This window comes from Mandrillus leucophaeus, unplaced genomic scaffold, assembly GCF_000951045.1.
Source record: "Mandrillus leucophaeus isolate KB7577 unplaced genomic scaffold, Mleu.le_1.0 Scaffold145, whole genome shotgun sequence".
NCBI lineage: Eukaryota > Metazoa > Chordata > Mammalia > Primates > Cercopithecidae > Mandrillus > Mandrillus leucophaeus.
Window position 1 is genome coordinate 3201905 of NW_012101421.1, and position 19809 is coordinate 3221713.

The 19809-nt window shown below is 34.9% G+C and overlaps 1 protein-coding gene across 7 annotated transcripts in view; it reads right to left on the bottom strand.

The window, feature by feature from the left end:
• The window catches only part of NOL4 (nucleolar protein 4), a 405759-nt gene that overhangs the window by 96473 nt on the left and 289477 nt on the right, over positions 1-19809 (bottom strand). For 4 of the 7 annotated variants that reach the window (XM_011974392.1, XM_011974391.1, XM_011974395.1 and 1 more), the window contains 2 exons: positions 9350-9529; positions 8432-8623 (listed from right to left, as the gene is read on the bottom strand). In XM_011974392.1, coding sequence (XP_011829782.1) covers positions 8432-8623; positions 9350-9529 — 372 coding nt within the window. The remainder of the gene's footprint in view (positions 1-8431; positions 8624-9349; positions 9530-19809) is intronic. The other 3 variants (XM_011974396.1, XM_011974394.1, XM_011974397.1) reach the window with 1 other exon arrangement.

Sequence of the window (19809 nt, forward strand, 5' to 3'; positions counted from 1 at the left end):
AAATAAGGAAAATAATCTCCACATTATGCAGTAGTTTTTAGAAGTCCATGTGAAATGCACATAAAATCACTAGCATATTTTATAAGTACTTTTTATCTAACAGGAACTGTGCCAGGTTTAGAGATCTGAAGATATCAGTATGGTCTCTGCCATCATATAGCTTACTTGACAAGTTGGTACAATGCCTAGCACATAGGTTATAACTTTATAATGTACACGGAAGTGCATTATTAAAAGTGGATTTAGTAAAGACAACCTTTTGTGAGCAATTCTGAAGCTCTAATACTATATAAACTTAAAATATTTTTCAAAAGCTTGGGTTAAACTCAGCTGGCAGAAAAAAAAAAAACTGATAAATGAATGCCTAAGGTTTTACTTTTTCCTAATTTCTGTGAATATGCATATGTTTTGCTGCAGAAATACTGATATATTTGTATATGTGATGTCTTTCTAGGCCCCATTATGGGTGTTATGCAACAAACCTAGTATGTACTCTGTGATGTCCCAAAATTGAAAAGTTCTGAATTCCAAACCATAGATAATCCAAGATTTCAGATAAACTGGTGAATGCAAACTAAAATAGTAGTTCAACTCTCCTTATTTCATTCCACATGGTTTTAATGGAAGTAATAAGGACAGTTTCTTCCTCAATTAACCCTGGCCACCTGAGTTCATCCTGGGCAATCAGGGCACTCAATACTTTGTTTCCAATGACTGATCCAAGAAGGTGGACATATAATCCAAATAGGGCCAAGCAAAGTTCTTTCCTGGGAACTGAGACCTGGAGTTGGAGGATTGCTCTTGGGTTGTGGGTTTTAAGAATGGAGGCCTAGAACTGCTGGTGGCAACGTTTCCAAACAGGTAGCAAGAAGTTGTCCAAGATGTAAATCAATACACAAGAGAAGCATAATTAAGAAAAAGGAGAGCAGCAAACCCCTGACATTGGAGCCCGTGGATCCACTATACGTAAATTCTTGAACTTTGTAGTTGTTTGAGAAAATTCTCTTGACTAAAAGGGGTTTGAAAGTGTGTTTTAACAGAAGTGGAATATAAGCTAATTAAAATTTGTCTAGGCTTTGATTAGAAATATTTCATTTATGAATTAATGATCTGTGACTTGGCCTTATTTTTAGAATATTATTGGCCATTAATAATGATCTTTTACGAAAACATGGGGAATTAATAAGTCCTCTAGCTGAAGACTTAGAAACACAGTTTAGTTACTATCAGCTGACACCTCTGATCAAGACACAGGATCAACTAAATTATCAACTGAAATAACATGCTTTCATTTTAACTATACGATCCTTTATTTTAAATATATAAAATACATTTTGTATATCCTATATACACTGTATATATTCTGAAAGTTGAGTGTTATATATACTTACAGTTACTGTACATTATGATGTAGTTTTCCTAATTATTTATTTGTGAAACTAAAAGTGTATACCAATTCCATTCATATAATTAATATCACTAGCTATTCCCACTAATTGCTAAATAGATTTAAATTTTTTTAATGTATCCTTTCTTGGCCTTTTGGTTAAGATCAAGTGTAAATTTTTTAACATTTTAATAGTTTAAAAATAGTTAAAATTAAACGTTATATAACCATTTTCTTTTGTGAAAAAAACTCGCTAAAGATTTAAAATATATTATGCTACATTTTCAGTGAGTAGTAGTTTTTAAAATTAAAATACCAATTGCAAGATACTATGAAACTCGTATCACACAATAAAAATTATCTTATCTCTCAATTAATTTCTACCACAAAGAAGCACATTAGTAAATATCCATCCAGTCACTCAATCTTCCATTCAGTAATTTTAATTCAATTGAACTCAACACGAATTGGGCAACTTTCATGAGCAACTACTTGTATTATATAAGACATTGTGGGTGATACAGAGATGAACAAGTTAAGAAGCATAGTACTCAAGGAACATAATTTCTTCTTGAAGAGCTAAGGCCCATATATATAGATAACAGCAATATAAGACAAGATAAAACTACAAAAGATGTACCACAAAGTACAATTTGCACATAGAAGAAAGAGAGATTTGAGGCTGCTGTTAGCTAGCAGTGAGGATTAAACAGATAAAGACCTAGTTGATTTAGTCCTTCAAGTAGCTCAACAGATTGAGACAGTGCGGGTTTCCCAGGAAAAGGAACTGTGAAATTCAGTTTCAGATTAAATTGCATTTTATCATGTTTCTCACATGCAACAGGTACCATACTAGGCGTACCAGGTACTGTCCTAGGAGTTTTTACATTTGTTATTTCGAGTGCTTTTGGTTTTCATCTTTAGGATAAAAGCTATTATTTCCATTTTTCTTTTCCAGGGTGAGACCACAGCTCGGAGATAGAAAATCCACAAGCAGCAACTGGAAAAGCACAGACAAGAACCAAGGTTCACTGACTACCAAATCCAGGTGTTTTTCTTCAGACGCTCACCAATGCTGCCAATTTTTTTTTATTATTTCCTTTTGGATTCAGTTTCCTTCTTCTTGGATTATAGAAGCATTCCTCTGGAATCAGTCAGGTTGTATGAGTAGTAGCCTCAGAAATTATCTTAAGTATTTCTTTCCCCCTTACTCTGAAAGTAGAGCTGAGCTGTGCATTGATTTGTGAATTACAAGTAGTTTCTCTTGAAGACTTTTTTTCTTAGTACTTTGAAGAAATTGTTCAGGCTGGTTTTCAGTTGTAGATGATGTGTTGTTTCTTTCTGGTACATTTAAGAATTTATTTGCTTTTCTGTGGTTTTATTATAATATCCATAGGTATGAGTTTTTTTTTTTTTATGTATACTGTTTAGGACTAATCTACTTATCTGTTATGAGGATTGAGGTCCAATCAATTCTGAAAAATTCTTCATCATTATCTTTTTCAATTTGTCTCTTTATTCTAATTTCTCCTCTGGAATGCCTGTTAAATCTGTCTTTATCATTCTCTTCTCCACCTTAATTTATTTTTCATATTTAACTTCTCTTTCTTTCCCGTGGGTAACTTGCATACTTCTGTGTTCCAGTTTACTTTCTCCTTGGCTGAATATTATATTCTACTTAACCCATTTAGTAAAAGGTTTTAGTTTCAATGCTTATAATGTCTGTCATGTTTATTCCTGAAAGTTGTATTAGGATATTTCTTAATTCCCCTTTCATAGAGAGGAAAATAGAGGACGAGCCTTTCTTGAGTCCAGCTTTACAAACATTTCTCAGTTTATGTGCCTATCTAGTTACAAACTAAAATGCGTGTATCCTGAACCTGGGTGGACATTCATACCCCAGCCCTAATCTGTCTGGGTCTACATTTACTTTTTCTATCTTTCTAAGTTGTTAACCAATCCAAAGGGCTTACAATTCTTGCTAAGAGTTTCCTATTCATTTCAGGTACCTGGAAATTTCCTTTTCTTTCTTTTGAGCTTAACTGAATATTTTTTAAATTGTTATGTTTTATTCAGGGTTTGTATATGTTTGTGGTGGGAAGCTGGGTGGCATGTGTGTATGCGAAGAGAACATACCCCATGAGGCTCAGGTCAACATCTTGCTTAAAGCAATAGATGCAGTGATAAGTAGCTTTGAAAAATACATTGGCTATATTCTTTACAACCCAGTTATTCTTCAATTTTAATGCATTTAGTAAAAAATGAGCAAAGGGTACCCATAATCCCTGAGTCATAAAAAATTAGTGAACCAAGAGACAACCCATTGAAAGAAGGAGCAGCAGTCTCAAATGATGAACTACGGTGTGAAAGGAAATAATTTGAACATACTAGAAGAATAGGTAGAAAGGCACCGTATTATATGCTATACATATACATACATGATCACATATAATACCCCAGTATCCCTATCCTTTAGAAGAGACTCAGAAACACTACGCTTGTACAGGAATTGAACTAAGCAAGGAATTGAAGCTAGGTCTCTCGGTTTCAAAAGGTCGTATGCTAAAACATTATAGAAAGAAGTATGAAATTTGTTCTAAGATGACAGAGTTTCACACTTATCAAAGGCAAAATTGAGGAAGACTGCTCTAGGGGCAAAGGTAGACTTATCATGAAGTCAATAAAGTGAGGCACAGGATGCCTCGACTGGATGAGCCTCTTGAGTGCTGGAGTTCCTGGATGTTGTAAGCATTCTAGATACGAAGGGAAAGCCACTTTAAAATCCGGAAGCATTTATATGTAAGTATGTCTGAAAATTGTCTAACAAGATGTTAGAAGAAAAAAATCTTCAAGATTTCAGTGGTTTCTAAAATTTTTTGTGTATTATAATTTTAAACTGCAAATACACATTCATTTTATCTACCTATTTTTTTGCTCATAATTGTGTATTACTTTTCTTTTCAAAAAGATCTCAAGTCATGTAATCTTCAGGTTTTGCAAACCCTATTTCTGCCTCTGCCTAGGCATAGTGTGTGTGAAGATTGTAAGAGGAAAGTAGGGAGTTGAGTTAGAAGGATTATGCAAGAGTACAGATATGAGGTGTGAAAGACTAGAACTAAAATAATAGCACATAAAAGCAGAAACTGTAATATTTATTTGGGAAACAGAGTAAAGGAGGAATAAGCAGAATTCATTAAGTGGTAGGATACAAGACACAAAAGTAGTCAAATCTCATCCTACACTTTTGAGCAATGGTAAAAATAACAATATGGTGCTATTAACAGTAGGCAAGTCAAGAGGAATTCACTGGTGGCTTGATAAGTGAGGTGGAATATCAGTGGAGAAGATAGGTGCTGGAGAATATAAAGAGTTCAGTGTAATATAATTATTGCCCTAGTGTCTGGCTGACATTTGGAAGGAAATACCAAAGATTTGTATATTTTGGGTATTGTGCTTTGAGAATAGGATACTGTACACAAGGGCAGACATTTGCAATTGTGGTTAGGGTGATATACAGTACGTGGCTGAACACAGAACTGTTGGAACTGCCCAAAAGCAGCTAAGAGTAAATAAGGAGGAAGAGAAACAGCAAGCTTCAAGAAAATGAGCATACTTTAGTTGAATATGCAATCTTTGAGTTTTGTGCAAAGGTGGTCATGTGATCTTTATAAGAACCAATTGAGTAGAGTCATCCTTTGGTATCTCTGTAGGACTGGCTCTAGCACCTCTGAGGATGCTCAAGTCCATTACATAAAATGGCATAGTATTTGCCTATTACCCAGGCACGCTGTCCCGTATACTTTAAATTATGTCTAGCTTACTTATAAATCTTAATACAATGTAAATGACATGTAAATAGCTATTATACTGCATTGTCTAAGGAAGGATGACAAGTAAAAAATGTCTATACATGTTCAATACAGGCACAATCCCCTTATTTTTTTTGCCATATATTTTTCAAACAGTTGATTGAATCCACAGATGTAGATTCTGCAGATCTGTAGAGCTGACTACACAGTGGTGAGAACCACAGTCTGAATAATCTGAATGTGAAGGAGTACTGCAGCATTTGGAAGTAATAGGTATAATCTGCGAGTATAAAATGCTCTTTTGAGAAACCTGACAAAGAAAGATGAACTCAGATTGTAGAAGAAGAATAAGAGACGTAACTTTTTTTTGGTATCTGAGAACTTTTTTATTTTTATTTTTTTTATTTTTATTTTTTGGAGAAAGGGATTAAATGTTCCTCTCATTGAAAAGGGAAAACTGAACATATAAAAGAGTAGGGGTGGTTGATGGAGCAATGTTCTGAAGAAGGCAGAATTATATGGGGGCAGAGATGCAAGGTTTATTTATCCAGGGCAAATAAGAACAAGAGTTTTCCTCTGTAAAGTCACCAGAGAATATGTGAGTGAGAACATTTAGAAAGTTTTGAAATTTTTAATATTGCTTTTTCAGGCTCTTGGAGTGATTACTGAGATCAAGGTATATTCATGCTAATAAAGACTGAGGTGAAAGAGAGATCCAGATCCCTGAAGTGGAAAAGGTAAAAGAACTGTGAATCAACTTAGATATCAGAATTAATAAGAAGGATATTATAGGATGCAATTAAAAATAGATATTATAAATAAAGATCTTAGAGAATGTGAATGTAACCTGGGGGATGGTAAATGACAACTATAAGAAAGAGGGCAAGAGTTAGTACAAAGAGCAAGTGGAAAATTCAAACAAAATGTGTTTGCTAATTAGCATCAATTAAGTTAATTGGTGACAAAGAGAGAGAGACACATAGTTATACTCATGTGGTATGAAGAATTAATAGCTACACAGGTATTATAAAGTTTTTATCAAGATCTTATATGAAAGGCTAGGTATATTTTTGATATAATTTTTAGTTTAAAGAATCACTTAATTCATTTTTACAATATCTCTATTTGTTAAAAAGTTAATAGCAAGTGTCACTGTAGCTATTCCAATACTTATGATATCAGGGAAACTATGTATTGAAAACAACATCTGGTACCTCTCCTGTGAGCTGTGTTAGACAAATAGAAGCAAATGATCGAAAAGTTAAATGCTCTAAAAAAATATATTATTTCCTAAACATGAAAGGCTTGCTTTCTGGTGTTTTCATAATTAGATTATGTATGTATTTGTTTCTCAATGTGTATCTCCTTTTTCCATTAAAAAATATCAAATCCACCAAGGAAAGCTGTCTCCACCAAGATAAATTAAACAGAAAGAAAATGGAGAGAGTTTGGCTCTGAATTCCCTGGCAGTAAGGCACAAAAGTGAATATATTAAGGTTCATAGACCCACTGTTGAGAGCAGGTGAAAGCATTCTATTTCCTAAGGAGAAACTATTATTATTATTATTATTATTATTATTGCATTAAATTCTAGAAGAAACTTCTGAAATCAAGTTTTCTGTCATGGACATTTAGCAGCCTAGTAAACAATGACCTTGACAATACAAAAACTTGCATGAGATTTATGTCTACGAGGGAAAAGAGTCAGTTGCATAATATTGAAGGCAATTAACTAGGTAATTTTTTGATAGATTGAGATTATTAAATTTAAATATCTAGGCTATTTGGTTTAACTTGGTACAGTGGCAAAACTTGGGATACAAAAGGAGCAAAGCGCTAAAAGTCTCCTATGTCTTCCCTAAATATTGTCATTTGAGTTTTTCAGAAATACATGTATATGTCTTGGTGAAAAAGTCTCATAATGCAAATTCAAGAAACAAAAAAGAGAAATCATGTCACCTATTGGAGATGATACTCAGTATGGGCCAACCCTACCTTGTTCATAAAGCTGTGCTTTTTATGGCCTTTTCTATCACTGTGAATTTAAGATCAGGACACCTTCTGGAACAATAAATATTCTTCAGAGAAATTGCTGAATTTGAGCATCAAAACCACACAGTAGACTCAATAACAACTTGATATATTTATCTACCTATTAATTTAATGGTTACTTAACTCACTGGGTTTTTAAAATCTAATGAAAATGAAGACAGTATTTACTGATCGAACATTAGATTTATTAGATTTATTTTTCATAAAGAATGGCCTTTTATGTCCAACTCTGGAGATGTTATGATTTGAGATAATTGGTACAGACATACTCTGAAACCTCTCTTCTGTACACCAATTCTACCCGATCACACCTAATTAGATTCACAGATCACAAACACTAACAGCCTAGGCTTTTATGGCACCTTCTCAGATAAGATGAGAAAAAAATGGTTTCACAAAGTTTTGAAACTGTTCACATACATAAGAAATAAGAAAATGGGAAAGGCATACATTGTAAATGTGTGCATTATTTCTAGATGTAACAAGTAGAGCAAAGTGAAATAGAATAAAGTTTAAAAATCATTGATTTCTAATCTCTATCCTGTCAAGTAATCTAATGTCAACATAATCTCATCTGTCTATAATGTCTACCTGAATATGAAAACTCTTGGTACCATCCACCAGCACACAAATAAACATATCCAGTACAACAAATCCTTATATTTCACCTAAGCATTTTCATTCTCTGCTCTTTGCTTTCAAAGCCTGCAATTTGTTAACCATTGATATGAAAACGGTATTCCTTAGGTGGATCCATCTCTTTCCTTTTGATTTAGAGAATGCCATTCTTGCATGCCATCTCAAGCAGTGACTGGTGCTTCAGTTCACAACTTAAATAACCTCATGCCCACTTTAGTAGTGACAGAAAGAAAACAAATATGAATGAGATGCTGGTTCTCACTGGTGTTTACTCATATCACCTTCATTTTCTGTGACATGGTACCACGTGGTTCTGTGAGCACTGGACTCACAAGATATTCCTCATTAAATAAACAAAGGGAATAAATACTTCAGGAAGATGAAAAGGAGAAGGGGAAAAAACAAACGAGCAAACAAAAACCCCTTTGACCTGACATTATGGAAAAAAAATAAAAAAAGACACTAAGATGGAAAAAAAATAGTGTCATGGTTTACATGTGGGATTTTGATGGAGTCTAGGGCTGTGTTTTAATTCAAAACTCACCATCTCAAAACCACTTCTTTTCATCCGCCTGCAGGACTTGAGGTAAGTACGTATACGTTTTCTGGCACGCTCTTGATACTCAGGGAATTGTCGCCTGCATGAGTCAATGATAGCCTGGATCTTTTCTTTGGGCTGCTTAGAGATTGGGACCATTCGGTCCAAGTTTTCATCTACAAACAGCCTGACAAACATCTGTTGGCAAGAGGGAGACAGAGGAGAAGGGTTTGGAGGGCTGCTCTCTTCTGTTCCTAGCTTCCTGTCTTGATTACCGATAGGAAAATACTGTTTTCTGGTTTATGCACTGGAGAACTTTGCAATGGAAAGCCAGAAATTTCAAGCAAACACTCTTTAAAGACTTTCTAAATGGTTGGATTAAAAAATAGAGAGAGAAAAAGAGAGAGAAAGGCAGACAGACAGACAAACATACAGAAAAGAATAGACTATCGTGTAGAAAAAAATCAGGAAATAACAGTAGACTGTGACAATTGAGCACCCCATTACATTCTCTATTAATGATGAATACGACTGTTACATTGCTACACTGCACAGTGGACTAATCTCTGAAATCAAACAACTGACTCTTTTGTCATGCATAATTAGATAAGCTAGGAAAGCAAAAGAAATAACAGATGACGGGCGTACTCTTCCGAGGACTAAGCTGAGGCCCCCTCCATCCACTAGGTAAACATGCATACTCACACAACACAACTCCAGTTTTCAGCTCACATTTGGCTTTAAAATTCTAAACAAAACACAGCAATTCTGGTGTCTGGTTGGCAAAGAGTGTTTCATGTACTTTTTAAATCCTTCTGTAAATTAAACAAACATGTCTCTAAAATATCCACATTTACCAACAAGCAACAACATGAAAGTGAAGTGGTAAAAATTAAACCACACTTGGAGTGTGGCAGGACTCACATTAAAAGCTTTCAGTCGCTCAGCTTCAACGCCGTCTGTCTCATTAACTTTCTCGGAATCGTCATGGTCCTCGTGGTCATCTTCATCCTCATCTCCCCTGTTTAGTGAGAGGTCCTCAGCTCCTCGGTCCACACTCTCATTTTTGCCAGAGTCACAGCTGGAGTAACTATGTGCAGGAGACTGAAAAGAGAAGGTGAAATAACTGCTTTTAAATTCACTGCACAAGCTTATAAATTTGATGTCTCATCTTTAATTTCTACTGTTTCTCAAAAACCTTGTTTATGAGTTGATAACTCTAGAGCTGTTGTGATTTTAGTTTAAATCAAAATTAATTCAAATTAAATTAAAATTTCATTTCCTTGGTCACGTCACACTAGTTACATTGCAATTGCCCGTTAGCTGCATGGAACGTCTCCATCACTGCAGAAAGTTTTATTGAACTTAGCTGTTCAAGAGCAATTACTGTTTCCTCTCAATATTCATATTCCAAATAAAAAAGCAATGTGTAATTGATTTTGCAAGAGAATCATTGTGTCACATATTCTTAGAACTTAATATGACCTCAGAGCTTTTTCAGTATTCATATTAGTATTACACTTTATATAATATTGTATTATATCATATCAATATTATACTAACTTTATTTGTATTCTTTAAACAGGTATGGTAACTGAGGGATGTTTAATTAACATCCCCAGCAAGAGCTATACAAAATAGTATTAACTATTAGTTGTTAGTTAACATGCTTTGAAATAAATGTATACATTGTCTGTGAGTCTTAAGAGGGCATCTCATTTTGGTTTAGAAAATAGGAATCAGGTTTCTTCCTAATCCTCTGTGAAGTTTAATGTTTCTGGATTCTAACACTATTCAAAAGACAAAATAAATGTAAAGCAAGAACAGTTAAATAATAGTGACACATATTTCCATGTAAAAACCATTAAACATCTGAAAACTTGAAAATGTTCAACTGTTCATTTTCACATGTAAACAGCTGATAGCCTTCTTAGAGCCTCTGCTGTCAGAATACAATGCGTAAGTATATCTACATGTTAATGGGGCTGTTTAAAATAAATAAACTGGCTTTGATCACTTTTCATTTTGGGATTACACCTATTCCAAATATTTTCTCCTGGGACCCTCTAGGATTATTCCAGAGTAAGTTTGGAAGAGTGACCTGGAAATAAAGAAAATCCAAGTATATGGTGTGATAACGAGCTTGATTCAGCCATGTACAGCATAACAATAAACTATTTTATATACTCTTTGAGACCATAACATTGACCAATCTTCTTAGAATACTCTAGGTACTTTTGATAAAATACTAAACTAAGATGTAATCAGATTTAAAAAGGAGTATCCTCTATTTTTGTTTCATGATATAAAAGATATTTTGTGAGACATCAAATACAATAAAGCAAATAATGAAGCAAGTGAGAGGTAAAGAGAAGAAGTTAGTACTTAGAACAACTGTATGCCTAGTCAGTTGGTTCCCTTAAGCTTCATAGCAACCTGGTGAGAAAGGATTATCCTCCAGATTCTACAGATAAGGAAACAGCTGCAGAAAGTCTAAACAACCTCCTCTTATCTGAAGAATGAGACTATATAACTACTATGTGAACCTAGGTCTGCCTAAGAGCTAAGAGTGATCAAATACGATTTTCTTCTCAATATGAAGTTTTTCTAAGTGTGTGTGTGTGTATGCACATGTGTGTATAATTGAAAGAACATAAAATATGTATTGGTTTATGTACATGTTAATAGTTAAACAAAGTATTTTATAAGTGATTTCCCCTAAAACTGTTACTCCACCTAAACGAATTGGATACATTATTTACATTTTCTTACAGAACAGTAAGCTGCAATTTATAAATCTTGAGTAAGAAGAATTATCACTTGCTGTAAAATTTCCACATATAATAGAATCTATTTAAATAATTTAGTAGTGCTTCATACACAGTTTTACTTATTTGTTTTGCTGGATAAAGTAGAATAAAGATATACTATTGCAATCAAATGTAGATAATTACATTTTCTTAAATACAAACCATCCATAGAAGGAAATAGTGACAAGCTCTCTTTTTTCAACTTAGGACTAAACATTCTGGAATAAATATATTTATTTTAGGAAAAATAAATATTTAAGAGAATAAATTCTTAATAAACAGCAATAATATACAACTTTTAAGACCAACATGGTTAGTAGTAATTTCTAAAAACTCCTGCTCCAACTCCAAGTATCTATCTCAAAGTCAATCATTTCTTCCCTCAGCAAACCTTTATTTACATTGAGTGTCACTACACATTTGGTGTTGTGCCAAGATACTCTGCCACAGAGCAATTTTCATTCAACAAATTATTTATGGGCATTTATTATGCATCAGGCACTATTCTAAGCTGTTTAAATATATGACTCATTTACAATGAACTGGTTAAGTGACTTTCCCAATGTCACGTAGCTAGCAAGTGAAAAAGGATCTGAACCCATGCAGTTTAGCTCTGAGTTCATCATCTTAACACTATTCTATGCTGTCTCTATAGGATGACTACTTATGAGGTTATTGTTATAATATCAGCAGAAATCAATTCCTAAGGCACTGTATTTCTTGACACCAACTTTTAAAATAGAAATACCTCTGTGACAAGACATATTAGACCCATTTCATTATTTAACATCTAACTATGAATTTCCCTGTGCCAATCTGATAGAATACATGCATTTCATATGGGCTGGAGCCTATTTAATAATGTTTTATATTCATGAAGTGTCTTAAAATTTACATGGAGCTTTAATCTCAACATAACTTCACAGAAGAACTGGTATTAATATATTAATATATTTATATTATAAATGATTTCAAATATATACATAACAATAATAAATGATATTAATATACCTGATGGTTAGTTTTATGTGTCAATTTGACAGGATGACACGGTGTCCAGGTATTTGGCTATCCATTATTTCCAGGGGTGTCTGTGAGGATATTTCTGGATGAGATTGGCACTGGAAGTGGTGGAATCACTAAAACAGATGGTTCTTCACAGTGTGTGTATAGCGGGGGTGAGGGGAGGGCATAAGGGCATAATCCAGTGCCTTGAGGGCCTGAATAGAATGCAAAGCAGAGGGAAGAAACATTTGCCTATTCTGCCTGACTGCTGAGCTGAGAGACTTACTGGGAATTCTGAGTCCCCTGGTTCTTAGGGCTTCAAACTTGAACTGAAATCTACCACTGGCTATCCTGGATATTCAGCTTGCAGATAGCAGATGATGGCACTTCTCAGCCTCCATAATCTCATGAGCCAATACTTTATTCTATATATTATATATCTTATTGATTCTGTTTCTCTGGAGAACGCTGAGTAGTAATTATATTATTCACATTATAAATGACTTCATTAAGGCTCAGTTAATTTAACTTGATCAGATAACCTCAGACACTGAGAAAAGTGATAGAGAAGTTAAGTAGAGGCCATCCATTCATCACTGGGCTGGTAACACTACACAGGATTTCAGCGTTGGGGGATCATGGGATTTAGCAAAAGAAATGAAAACGTTGAGTTTCAGAATCTCAGTGGATTGCCAAAGTAGAAGGAGAAAGGCAAGTGTGTAAAGGAAGATGAATGCCAATCCAGACAATTTTCATTAACTTCTATAACTGTGTCCAAGACCAACCATGGGGCCTGTTGTGGTATCTCCTACTTGTTTGCTGGCCCAGCACCTTTTTTCTTTCAGAAATGGCCCCTTGCTCTCCCAGGTAAAACTGCCAATCCCTTGGGTATCAACCTTCTCTATGCTAGGCATGCATCTTTGCCTCTAGGTGAGATGGCTGGCCTGAGTCTGAAATCAAGCTGAATCCAGCAGAGCTAAGAAGCACAGAGTCGTGATAGCATCATTTGTGCATCTAGGTCTCACTAACACTGAAATTAAGCCCCGGATCCTTAAGTTGTATAATACTATACATCCTCCACCCACCCACATGCTTTTAAATTTTGCTTAAATTTGAGTTTCAGTCACCTGAGATTGAATCTGGAGTGGCACAGCAACCAATCATTAGAAGCCAGATTAACAATATAGATTTCACACATGATCATTCAAATACATAGATGGCCCCAGCCAAATGAATAATACTATCTTTGTAAGCAGCAGCAGATATTCTCAAATCTACCAACAAAGTAAAATGATAGTGAATGACCTTTATGAAGGGAAATTTTAAATTGACAGTGTTTAAAATTGCTTCCATGCCATGGTAACAAATGTGTAGCATGCTTTAAGGATCACACCAACATATTATAACTATATAATCAGTGGAGAAATAATAAAACTAGAACAGATCTCTGACATTAACAGTAAAGTTAATTTTAAAAATCAGCATAATATCTTTACAGTTCACATCATTAACAAGGTGGAATTACCTAATAAAATATATTAAGGAAAATATTCCATAGGTTTGACAAGCCTATCTTTTTAAATCTAAAATGTAATAAGCATAATATATTTTTGAATGGCAACATGAAATATTTAAAAATGTTACAATACCCTTATTTGAATGCAAATATTCTGGGCTAATTCTTTCAATGCAGGTGTTTGATGGACACAGAACCACTTGAAACAGTGAAAAATGTATAGCCTTATTTACTCAAGTTTTAAAGAACGTGCAATCTTGCAGATCTGAAAATATTCAGGATCTAAATCTCAAGGATGATTGATGTTATTTTGCTTTACAAAACAAACTGAAATTTTCATAACCGAATTCTGCTTTTCAGCTGGATTATCATTTAGGACCTACTGTTTAAGGCCAAATTAAGTTCAATTTCCAGCTTCTACCCTAGTCCACTTCAATCTTTCCCTAAACTGTGAAGCCAAGTTACTTAATTTGACACAGATTTAAACACTACCATTGCTCTCTACTTTCCATATTAATTTGCATTTCTCTTCAAACTAGTCTGAGATAAGAACCAACACATATTCCTCACATAATCCAAGACATGAGCTTTACAGATTGCCATTCAAGACTGCCTATAATTTCTCTTTTTTCTATAAAACGATTTGGTTTTTATAAATGGCAGAATGTGAGTATTGGAATGGTATCATAGGCTCAGAGAATACAAATTACTATCGGTCTCCAAATAACACATATAAAATATGGCAGCCATTTGCCCCATAAACCTGCCTTGCCTTAATAAGAACTTTGGATGACCATAGCCTAGGAAACCTTCATTTCAGGTGCAATTGTTTTCTTACTTCAAGTATAAATCTAAAAAATTCCAAACCAGCACTAAAAAAAAGATCCAAAGTTATTAAAGAACCCCAATTTAGGTCCTATAGAAGATGGATACATGCTTATCCTCAAAACGCAGGTGTTGGCTTATGGGGATAAGGGTAGATTTTTGCCTTAGCTATATACTCTGCTTATTCCTCCCATGACAAAATATGGCTCTCCTTAGCAAAGAGCCTTCTGAAAATACATTTGCACTTTCCTTTTCTCAAATTTTCCCATCCCAATAGAACTGCCAGCTTTAGGCCTTGAAAATTCCCACTTGGAGGAAACTTAATCTGTTTGCTTATCTGTAGTCAGAGCCTAGAATGGCTCAGATAGCAACACCACAGTGCTTGGTGTTAGACACAGCTGGGATTGGGAGCTGTGTCTGATATTTGCAGCCAGTGGAAAAAAGGGAACCTGTGTTTCCTCATTATGTCCTAAATGAGGGAAGAACACATGAATTCAGTGTCAGGCATCCATGCTTTCATGTGCTTTGCATATCTATGTCACAGCACTGATTGTAAGATATTATGTAAATGAGTTTATATTTTCATATTCCATAGAGTCTGAGAGTTACTTGAGGGGAGGGTCATATAGGCACCATGTCTCTTCCATCTTTATAACATTGCACAATGCCAAACACATAGTAGAAATAAAGTAAATGTTTTCTGAGTGAGTGACTGATTACACTTTTGAGTTACACTGAAGATGATTTAACTTTTTAAATTGCAATTTTAAAAACTATCTTATATTTCCTTTAAAAAAATCAGCTATTCATCAGTGAGTTTACAAGCAATGTCAGTATCATTACAAGTGTAACGATGTAGCACTGCGTGCCTTCTAATATGATATGAAATGAAGCACATGGCACTACTCAAGAAGTAAACTAACCATCAGGAAAGAAAGAAAGAGAAAGAAAGAAAGAAAGAAAGGAAGGAAGGAAGGAAGGAAGGAAGGAAGGAGGGAGGGAGGGAGGAAAGGAAGGAAGGAAGGAGAGAGAGAGAAAGAGAGAAAGAAAGAAAAGAAAGGGAAGAAAGAAAGGAAAGAAAGAAAAGAAAGGAAAGAAAGAAAAGATAGGACAGAAAAGACAGAAAGACAGAAAGGACAGAAAAGAAAGAAAAAGAAAGAAGAGAAGAGAAAAGAGAAGAGAAGAGAAGGGAAGAGAAAAAGACAGGAAGGAAGGAAGGAAGGAAAAGAAAGAGTGAGAAGCAATTGAACCCAAACTTCAATCTAGAAACAGTGGTTCCCAAAATGCATTGGTTGCAGGATCGGCATCTCCTGGAAACCTCCTAGAAATGCAAAGGCTCAGCTCCCTCCCAAGACCAACTGAATCAGACACTTTGGATGTAGGCCCAGTAATCTGTGTTTTAACATGACTTCCATGAGATTCTGAGGCACAGTCAAGCTTGACAAACATTTGTCTGGAGCTAAATTCCATTTGTGAGAAAAATGGCAGAGAGAGAAGTTAAATCACACCAGAGAAAGCACACAGGCAAATTCAAAATATGAGACATTGGGCAGGGCAATTGACCTTGGTCCTGCAACAACTTACTGATACAGAAATAAGATATATTAAAGGAGATTTAAGAGATATAATCAAACAAAATTTGTAACCCTTGCTTGTATTATGATTCAAAAAACACCCAAAGCAAAAGACAGTTTTTGAGAAAAGTGAAAATATTCTATTATAGATGAGGATAATAGATAATAACATGGATTTATTAATTTTTGCCAGATGTAGTACCTTAACATTTGGTTAAGTAAATCTTTATGTAAGAAAATATCCACATTTGTTAGAGATACAAGTTGAGATATGAAGAGATGACATGACAAGAATGCTTGGGATATGCTTTAAAATACTCGAGAAGGTCAGGTTATGTCTATAATCCCAGAACACTGGGAAGTCAAAGCGGGAGGACTGCTTGAGGCTAGGAGTTTAAGACAAGCCTGGGCAACATAGTGAGACCTCCATCCCTAAAAAACCAAACAAACAAACCAAAAACCAAAAACAATTATACAAGCATGGTGGCATGCACCCATAGAAGTATACTGGGGAGGGTTAGGCAGGAGTATTTCTTGAGCCCACGAATCCCAGGCTGCTGTGAGCTATGATCCTGCCACTGAACTCCAGCCTGGGCAACAAAGCAATACCTCATGATATGGTTTGGCTGTGTTCCCACCCAAATTTCATCCTGAATTATGGTTCCTATAATCCGCATGTATCATGGGACAGACCCAGTGGGAGGCAGTTTAACCACGGGGGCGGTTATCCTCATGCTGTTCTTGTGATAGTCAGTGAGTTTTCATGAGATCTGATGGCTTCATAAGAGGCTTTTACCCTTTTGCTCAGCACTTCTCCTTACTGCTGCCATGTGAAGAAGGATGTGTTTTCTTCCACCTCCACCACAATTGTAAGTTTCCTGAAGCCTCCCCAGCAATGCTGAACTCTGAGTCAATTAAACTTCTTTCCATTATGAATTACCCAGTTTCCGGTATGTCTTTATTAGCAGCATAAGAATGGACTAATACTCCCTGTCCCTTAAGAAAATTTAAAATACTACAGAAAAAAAGTTAAAATGTTAAAAAATATGAGAAAGTCTTAAACACTGTTCTGTTTAGGTGATGAGTAATACTGGTTCATTGTATTCTCTATTTTAAAATATATTTTATATTTTCAAAATAAAATTTAAGTTTATAAATGTTGTGATTGGTTTGATATCCCCTCTGTTTTTACTATTTCTATCATTACATTAATTTATTCAACAACATTTAAGAAGCACTACTTCATGTTTAGAGCATTGTTTTAGGTTCACATGATTGGATGAATCCACATTTTGTAAAGCCTGAAAGTTATAAAATTTAGAGAGGGGGCTGTTTTGAAACATTAGACTAAAAAGTTATTATTTACTTAAGATGAGGAAAATTACCACAAAATACAGAAATTTTTAAAGCTTCTAAACATATAAAATACCTCAAAATAATAACAGCCATCTATGACAGGCCCACAGCAAAAATCATATTGACTAGGAAAAAGCTGGGAGCATTTCCATTAAGAACTGGAACAAGATAAGATTACTCACTCTCATCACTCCAGTTCCACATAGTACTGGAAGTCCTAGCCAGAGCAATCGGACAAGAGAAAGAAATAAAAGCCATCAAAATAGAAAAGGAAGTCAAATCATCTCTCTTTGCAGATGATATTATTCTATATTTTGAAAACCTTAAAGTCTCCAGCAAAGGGATCCTAGAACTGATAAACCACTGCAGTGAAGTTTTACGATACAAAATCAACATATAAAAATCAGTAGCACTTCTATACACCAAGAATGTTCAAGCTGAGAATCAAATCAACAATGCAAACACCAATAATGTTCAAGCTGAGAGCCAAATCAAGAACGCAATCTCATTTACAATAGCCACACAAAAAAATGAAATACTCTAGAATACATACAACCAATGAGGTAAAAGACCTCTACAAAGAGAATACTACTTAAATAAATCAGGGATGACATAAGAAAATGGAAAAATATCCCATGTTCATGGATTGGAAGAATGAATCTCATTAAAATGACCATACTTCCCAAAACAAAATACAGAGTCAATGCTATTCCTATCAACTATCAATGACATTTTTCACAGAATTACATAAATCTATTCTAAAATTCATATGGAATTTAAAAAAGCTCAAATAACCAAAGCAATTCTAAGCAAAAAACAAAGCCAGAGGCATCAGAATACCTGACTTCAAGCTATACTACAAGGATACAGTAACAAAAGCAGCATGAAACTGGTACAGAAACAGACACGTGGACCAATGGAACAGAATAGAGAGCATAGAAATAATGCTACAACCATCTGATCTTCAACAAAATGACAAACACAAGCAATAGGGAAAAGATATCCTATTCAATAAATGGTACTGGGATAACCGGCTATCCATATGCAGGAGAATGAAACTGGACCCCTACCTACTACCATATACACAAATTAACTCAAGGTGGATTAAATGTAAGATCTCAAACTATAAAAATGCTAGGAGATATTATTGTGGACATCATCTTTGGCAAGTAATTTATCACTAAGTCCCTAAAAGCAATTGTAACAAAAACAAAAATTAACAAGTGGGACCCAAGTAAATGAAAGAGCTTCTGTGTGGCAAAAGAAATTAGCAGAGTAAACAGACAGTCTACACAATAGGAGAAAACGTTCATAAACTATTCATCCAACAAAGTTCTAACATCCAGAGTCTATAAGTAACTTAAACAATTCAACCAACAAAAAACAAATAACCCCACTAAAAAGTGGGAAAAGGACATTAATAGACATTTCTCTAAATAAGACTTACAAGTGGCTAACAAACATGAAAAAATGTTCATCATAATTAATTATTAGCGAAATGCAAATCAAAACCACAATGAGATACCATCTCACTGAAATCAGAACGGCTATTATTACAAAGTCAAAAAATAAGCTGGGCACGGTGGCTCATGCCTATAATTCTAGCACTTTGGGAGGCCGAGGTGGGCTGATCACGAGCTCAGGAGTTTGAGACCAACCTGGCCAATATCGTGAAACCCTGTCTCTACTAAAAATACAAAAATTAGCCGGGCATGGTGGCAGGCGCCTATAATCCCAGCTACTTGGGAGGCTGAGGCAGAAGAATCGCTTGAACTCGAAGGCGGAGGTTGCACTGAGCCGAGACTGCGCCACTGCACTCCATCCTGGGTGACAGAGCAAGACTCCATCTCAAAAAATAAATAAATAAATAAAAATAAAAATAAAAAAATTAACGGATCCTGACGAGACAGTAGAGAAAAAAGAATGCTTACACACTGTTGATAGGCATGTAAATTAGTTCAGCAACTGTGGAAAGCAGTTTGGTGATTTCTCAAAGAACTTAAAACAGAACTATCATTTGACCCAGTAATCCCATTGCTGCATACATACCCAAGGGAAACCAAATCATTTTACCAAAAAGATACATGCAATTATATGTTAATCGCGGCACCATTCACAATAGCAAAGACATGTAATCAACTTAGGTGCCCATCAAGTGGTGGATTGGATAAAGAAAATATGGTACATATACATCATGGACTAACACATAACCATAAAATAATGAAATCATGCCACAACATGGATGCAGCTGTAGGCCATTATCCTAAGGGAATTAACACAGAAACAGAGAACCAAATA